At 36.3% G+C, this 7665-nt stretch overlaps 1 protein-coding gene across 1 annotated transcript in view; it reads left to right on the forward strand.

Moving 5' to 3' along the window:
* fam210b (family with sequence similarity 210 member B) overlaps positions 1-7423 on the forward strand; it is a 47267-nt gene extending 39844 nt beyond the window's left edge. Inside the window, exon 3 of the mRNA XM_041204961.1 lies at positions 4599-7423. Within this exon, the coding sequence (XP_041060895.1) occupies positions 4599-4815 (217 nt within the window). The 3' untranslated portion in view covers positions 4816-7423. The remainder of the gene's footprint in view (positions 1-4598) is intronic.
* The last annotated feature ends 242 nt before the right edge of the window (positions 7424-7665 follow it).

Raw genomic sequence — 7665 nt, forward strand, 5'->3', positions numbered from 1 at the left:
GTTATACGGAAAAGTTCACATGACACTTTTTGAAGAGCTCTGCAATGTTCTGACCAATGTCCGGAACCAACATCATCAAAAGCAACATGTACCAAGCTATTCAACTGATTTAAAGCGGTTATGTTACCTTGTGTGTAAGCTAGCTGCTGGGTGTGCCCTGAGAGTGCTGATTTCGAAAGTAATTAATTGATTGTGACGATTCCATACAGAATACCCTTCCTAGCAGTACTGTGGGTGTATTTACACCAGTTGGACTGCATCAAGTAAAGAAGGCAAATCACCATCATCTTCTCAAGGGCAACTGGCCATGGGCAATAAACTCTGGCATTGTGAGCAATGCCCATATATCATGAACAAATAAAGTACATACAATTACTTGAAATATACAGCACAGAAACAGGCCATTTGGCCCAACCAGTCTATGCTGGTATTTATGCTCCACTTGAGCCTCCTCCGACCTTTCCTCAGCTATCTAGATCAGCATAGACAAAAAGGATCTGTATAAATACAAGTATTTTCTTTCAAAGTATAAGTATTCCATTAATTTCTCCTTCTGTATTGAAATACACCAATATTCTACATGATTTAAAGCAGCATACATTTTAAATAGCTGCAAAAATCTATTCAGTATTGAGAAGGTTAACTTGAATTGGAGCAATCATCAGTCTGTTGCAAGGAATATATACATTTTGAGGAACATTTTCTTTCTCTATTCTCTTTTCTCTATTATATGTTGCTTATTTTTTTTTCCATTCAGAATTGGAATTTTCTTCCTGTTGACTTTCCCAATGCTGTTTTCCTGAGTAGACACCCAAGAATGTTTTGTATATTTTCAAAGGGACGATAAATATCTTTTTTCATCCTGCTCAAGATAATGATGTATTTTCTTTCCTCATTCAAGCTACAGCAGTGTGGAATTCTATTCCAACGTATTGTACATACTGGATCTGACAGCTCCATTCTTTTCAAAACATCTAATTTATCACATTACATACCATTTATTTTATCATTGTGGCATCTGCCTCTGAAATATTTTAACACTATTAGTTTATATCTTCTACATGACTTACTGATTTGCTGTGTTTTTATTTAAGTACAATCCCACATCTCCTGGCAAGCCAACTGAATGAGCATCTTTGTGATAATATGTTTGGACTGGATTTCAAGATATTGTAGAATTCCAAATTGTTGCATTTAGTAGGAAATCTCATTTTAATTATATGAAGGGAGGATTTAAATTCTGCTTGGTGATAATTTTTTGCTTATAGTTAGTTTCTAAATACTTAATGAGATTTTAATTGGGCATCCTTATCAGTCTTCAGCTCTAAAAAAAGCGACAAAAGCAATTTGTTTGGGGTACTTTTTTTTTCCTATTTGTACATAAAAAGAGTCTGCTTGGGGCAAGTTCTTTTGCCCCTCTATTCTATACATTGTCCCTGTGTTTTGTGGGCAATCTGCTCCCAAGCCGTTAGAGTCATTGCTTGGAAACTAGTTGCTAAGTGCATGCACAACAATGACTGAGATGAGTTTCTCGACTTTGTGATAAATCTTCTCACTGCTGGTTGGCTCATGTGAAATAGGTTAGGGCTGGGCCTATTATACAGTGACCCATTGCACATAAAAAGGCTCTGTATAAATATGACTTTTCTTAGCTCACCATCAACCTTAAGTTCTGGTGACAGGTTTTTAAAACCAAAAGGGAAAGCACCCTGAGCAGCTTCAAATGAAACCATCACAAAGGGGATTTCTGCTTAGTCACCCAGCATTTTTATCTTTAGCCACATTTTCTGCTGATTTATCAAAATCATATTCATAATTTGATAGTGAGACACCCAGGACCAATTTGTTCCATTTACAACTACATTCCTAGCCGGAACCATTAATTCTACATGTTGCTGGTTGAATTTGAATACAGAGCTGCATTGAGCCCAGTAGCGAGTCATATTTCTCTGTATCACTGTGAAAATCTCGCTGCTTCCTTTTGAAGGAAGGTTTGTCAGGGATGAATTTCCCCTCACTCAGCACTACCCCCATTAAGTTATTTTGAGCCTGACTGTGGACTTTCCAATCTGTTCATCAGCTGTGCCAAAGGACAGGTATACAAGCAGCTCCCAGCAATTCTGGTCTGAATCAGCTGCCAAGAGTTGCACTAACCAGGAACCATTTCTGAAATTGAGAAGCCTGGGTAAGGGGGCCAAACCTGATGGACAGGTCACCAACAAGATTGAAAGCAGTAATAAGACTCCAATATCCTTTGTCACAACACTGGAACAGTGGAGTCATTTTAACTGTCTACAAATTAGTCCATCACCATTTTTTTTTTAACCAGACAGTTTTGTACTCTCAAAAAAAAGAAAATCAGGAGTGTAAAATGAGCTGTTAATTTGCCAAATAATTACTCCGTGACAGTACATTGAGCATTATTAATCATGGCTGTACCCTTGTTACATTGCATTTTTGCATGGTAGCGTGTAGCCAAATCATAGAGTGCAGGAGGCTATTCAACTTAGTGCCTCTGCACCAGCTCTTTGAAAGAGCTATCCAGTTAAGGGTATAACAAATGATCACAGGACGAAATGTTACAGGTACAGTATTTCACAAGTTATACTAATTGTCCCTGGTTATGCAGAATATTGTAGAATAAGTGTTCTGCTTAATTTGGGTCGTGGTATCATTCTTGTGTGTCTCTTTCCCTGGCCAGTGTTCATCTCTCCTTTTCTTGTATCTTTTCAACCGAATACATTTTACTTTCATTCCTTTACTCTCTCATTGGGTGAATATACAAAAACTTATCTGGTTACTAATTATCCTTTTATATTGAAAAAAAAACATCCAAAACAGTTTTGGAATCTCACTCAGACTGGGTAGGAACTGGTAAAAACTGCACTGGATATATAATGTTCTGCTAAAGTTGGACATGAGCAACATCACAGGGTAGATTAGAATGAATTTTTTGTTATACATTTGACCATGTTTGACCTGGAATTGCTCAATGCTGTCACTGAATGCTGGCTGAAACAAGAAAATGTTCGATTACCTCTCATTTTGCAAACCAAACCTAGCAAAAAATAAGTTGTGAAAATAAATAATATAGGCATACACTCAAATACTGAATCACTATTATCAAAGTGGCAAGATATTTAGCAGGGAACCCAGTGCAGATAAAAACTGAATTGAGTGGCCTCACCATATACTCCAGTGATTTGAGACTAAGGATAGACTATCCTAGACTAGTCAGAGACCCTTAACAATATTTTACAAGATCAACCCTGTTTAAACCTTATAAAACTAAACTTTTTCTTGGCTTCTTGAATTCGGAGTATGCATTGATACCTATTAATATCTAGTCATGTATGTCAAATTAAGCACTAAATCTTTAAGAATTTTTTTAGTTTTCTTGTATTTAATAGACCCTGATGCTTTTGTGGCTGGAAAATAAGGTAGTTTGCCTTTATGAAGCATCAATTATAATGAATGGTTGTTTGGATTAAAAATTAATACTTTTAGACCAGAAGCTATTTAATTCTATTTCCGCTTCATTTGAAAGGATCCAAGTTCCCTTCAGATGATTGAAGAATTTTTGCACTGAGCCAAATCATAACCACTTGCTGCATGAAAAAGTTTTTCCTATTACCATTGCTTCTTTTGCCAATTCCTCAAACCTGTGTCCTCTGGTTCTCGATCCTTCCTTCCACCAATGGGAAGAGTTTATACCCGTCTACTCTGTGCATGATTATGATTACCTCTGCCAAATCTCCTCTCCATCTCTTCTCCAAGGAGAACAGTCCAACTTCTCCATCTATGTAACTGAAGCCCTTAGTTCCTACAAATCTTTCCTCCTCTTCAGTAGTGAATAGGGAAGAGTTTGTGATGAGACTTTGCGTTTGATGAAGCGGTGGTTATTAGGACAAATAGCAAGACATTGCATTATTAATCCTTAAGATAAGTCCCATACTTTATTCATACCTATTTTCTGCTGGTCATTGTCCGGTCTTCTGTCCTTTCACATTACCTATTCTATTCAATTTCTCCTATTTCCTTCCTCTCACCTTTTATTCCTGATCTGTTTGGCTCAGGTTTCACATTCTTTGCTCACTTCCTTGTCAACTACCTTTTCTCCATTGCTGCTTTGCTTATTTTTGGTCTTTAAGAACATTAACCAAGAAAAGAAAAGCATAAAAGTAATCAAATCTAAAAAAAGAGGACAACTAGGATCAAATAGCAGTGCCAAGGACAAAAAGGTGATTATCAGGACTGAAATAAGGATCAGGTTTCCAATCCACTTTCTGTGAAGGGACAGTCTCGTACTAACTTATAGACTGCAAAATTTTGCATTAATGCTCCCAATGCAAAGTCAGTAAGTTAGTTGGCTCTGAAAGCATTTGATATTAAATACTATAGTTAGGATAGAGTGGTTTGTTATGTATAGGCTTTATGCAGTGTTTATTATCCTATGTTGCTCAGTGACCCAAATCTTCCAGGCATTAAGATAAAGTGGATTAATAATCAATCACTTTAGGATTATTAATTATTTGATGAATCTATATTTTTCACTAAATTCTATTGTATTTTTGATTCAAACATTTTTTGTTTTTCAGTGGCGTGGATGTGGCAGCAATCCTTTACAAGGTTGGATTTAATGAAGCCGTCATGCAGTCCAGAATGGCAGCTGGTACCAGTACTTTTGTACTGGCATATGCTGTTCACAAGGTCTTCGCCCCAGTACGAATGAGCATTACTTTAGTTTCTGTGCCATTAATAGTGAGGTACTTTCGCAAGATTGGGCTTTTTAAGGCTTCTCCTTCCAAACCATAAGGAACTATTTGAGAATTGCCTTCAAGATCACAGTCACAAGGACATAGACATGAAGCTTTTCCCCCTTAAATGAATGCAGTACCTGAAACTTATTAGGTAGTGGTCACCTCTAAGCCTCAACTCTGCTAGCTGTTTTAAGTTGGTTGTCATTACATACTGACAGTGTCGATCTCAGCACGGTACAAAAGACCTTTTTGCATGAAGGCAACTACTGCCTAGAGTTCAGTAGCTGCTGGAGAAGTTCAATCCCAGCGTTGGGTTCCATTTACTTCTGTTGCAAATCTGCTGTTTGAAGTGGCTATGACTGTCCAAACAGAGGTTGCTGGTTACAGTGCAATATAATTTGGAAATGTAGTTCAGAAAAAGTATTTGCATAAGAGGCAACTGTAATGATTAGTCAAATAGCAAAATAAGTTGACAATCTAATACTTGAATAAATGCAGCTGAATTGTTGACTTTTAGCCCAAGGAGGAAAAGTAACAGAGCTCATTGATAAGCATTGATATTAAGGGAAAAAAAGTCACATTATAAAACTTACAAACATATGCCAGATACTTGAGTAAACTATATTGTTCAATGCTAGAGTGTCATGGTTTCTTATATAATGGGGTATTCTATCCTAATTTAAGCTTACTGTAGCTAGAGTCAGCTCAGTTTCCCAAATAGAGTTAAGAGCAAGTTACAAAATCAGTCATGTTAAATCTGCTGAGGCTTTTCGTGCACTTTTTTCTAAAAAAAAAATTCCCATGCTGACATGCAGCTTAAAATTGAGTTGCACTTCCCTCAGAAGGTCAATATTACTGTATGACAACTAATAGTACAGGAATCTCCCATCTAAAATAATGAATGAACAGAATCCAGGATTGACTGTTCTAATTTTCCACTCAGTTAACCCATTTAAAACTTGTGGTACAGTATTTTTTTCCTTAAGGTAGCTGTTGTGAAGTGCCCTATGCTATACTGCCTCTTGTGTAATTGTAATGCAGCTATCTTCCATCTTCAGGAAAATTGGAGGAAAGCAACATTAAAAGGCAAATCTAAGTTAAACTTATTTCAAAAATAAGTTAGTCTCATTATCAAGGGCAAATGCCAAGGGGGGTAACTAAGTGACCAAACTGTTTAATCACTAAATACAGCAATTCTCTGATATCTCCATTCACTTAGTAAGTTCTGTCCAAACCATCTATGAAATTTGAGTAAATGGATTTCAAGCGGTCACGAGGGACCACTTCCTCTCCAGGTGTCACTTTGCACTACTTCATATCCATCTGTAGTACATTTTCATAGACAAATGTAATGCAAGATGGGTAGGTTAGCCCACTTGAATTATATTTATGGTAGCAACAACAAAGCTCATTTGATACTAGGTTATTCATATTGTATCTGTAGTTCACTAATTTTAATGCAAAAGATTAAAATCAATAAAATTTAAGTACTGCATACCAAGTAAAACATGTTGGCAGTCCTTTGAACTGATTGTTTGGCACACTGTGCTGTCTGCCAATTATTTTTTCCAATTTGATGTTTTGAATAAGGTGACCTCATCTATTTACTTTGAATTAAATTACAAGTGAAACAAATCAATAAGCAATAATTTTACATTTTATTCTCCAAGAAAAATGAGCAGGGACCAATGGAAACTTAAGATACATTCTGCCTTACATGTATGATTAGTACAAGTATATGGAAATATTTTCCATAAATCATGTGATTTGCAGATTTCATATTTGAGATGTCATTGTTTGTTGCCTTTTTCAAAAACTATTTAATTGACTCATGTGTGCAGGGCCTCAACGGACTTCTGTTTGTAAGGACTATCATTCTTTCATTTAGAAGTCAATTTAGTGGTAAAGTGTGTTGTAACCTAAAGATTTTGTAAGTCCAAGACACTTAAACTGCTTTATCAATATGCTGGTAGTGACAAAATTCTAGTTTCATAATGTTTTAAAATAAATTTGGTTAGGACATGTTAATACTTTTTCTTAAAAGAAAGCCAGTTAATGTAACCATAATAGCCTTCATAGTTGTGCTACACCCATTTCCCACTAGTCAAGCAGTTGGTTTATAAAAGGGAGATTTTAGAGCAGGCTGTTGCAGAAATTAGCTCCCTGACCCGTAATATACTTCTGTACCATTTCCTGTTCAGGGTATTTTTGCCTCATGTTTTGCTTTCACATTATCCTTGTTCCCTGTTTGTTTTAAATTCTTATTGTATAATTTAAAAGTTGGCCTCCAGAACCTAGCAAGCCTAGAGTTTAAAGTTGTAGTCAATTATTGTGTACCTGCTGCAAACTAGAAACCAGATAAATGAAGCCTCATCTAATGTCACTTACCAATTTTAAGCACTGAATGTTACAATGCCAACAAATTCCAGGTTGGTTGTAGGTAAATGCAAACCACCTAATTTCTACCAAGTTTAAATATGAAGCCTGGAAAGTAATGAATAGAGTCAAAGCTCATAGGTATATATTAACATTTGAGAGATTTGTTTGGGACCCCTCATTCTCTATTTTGTAAATCTTCAGAAGAATCCTAATGCTTCATAAATCAAGGATAAAATGAAAGTATCAAAACCCAAATCCTGTACATTAAAGGATAATTAACAAAAGACCAAAAAGTTTATTTCCACCCCCCCCACCCACACTCTTAGCTAGCTTTCAAGATGTGTTTTTGAGGTTGTCCTGTTTGCCATCAGAATGCAGCTACAATAATTCACCCATTTGATTTCCATTCTCAGTTGTATCTCATCCCTTCAGGTACTGTACTAGGGCTGCAACATGAGATATACAGCTCTTGGTTCAGCAATAATGCATCCAGGGCCCCTTCTGAGACCCTTTTACATCAAGCAAA

Source organism: Carcharodon carcharias, chromosome 14 (assembly GCF_017639515.1).
Source record: "Carcharodon carcharias isolate sCarCar2 chromosome 14, sCarCar2.pri, whole genome shotgun sequence".
Taxonomy (NCBI): Eukaryota; Metazoa; Chordata; class Chondrichthyes; order Lamniformes; family Lamnidae; genus Carcharodon; species Carcharodon carcharias.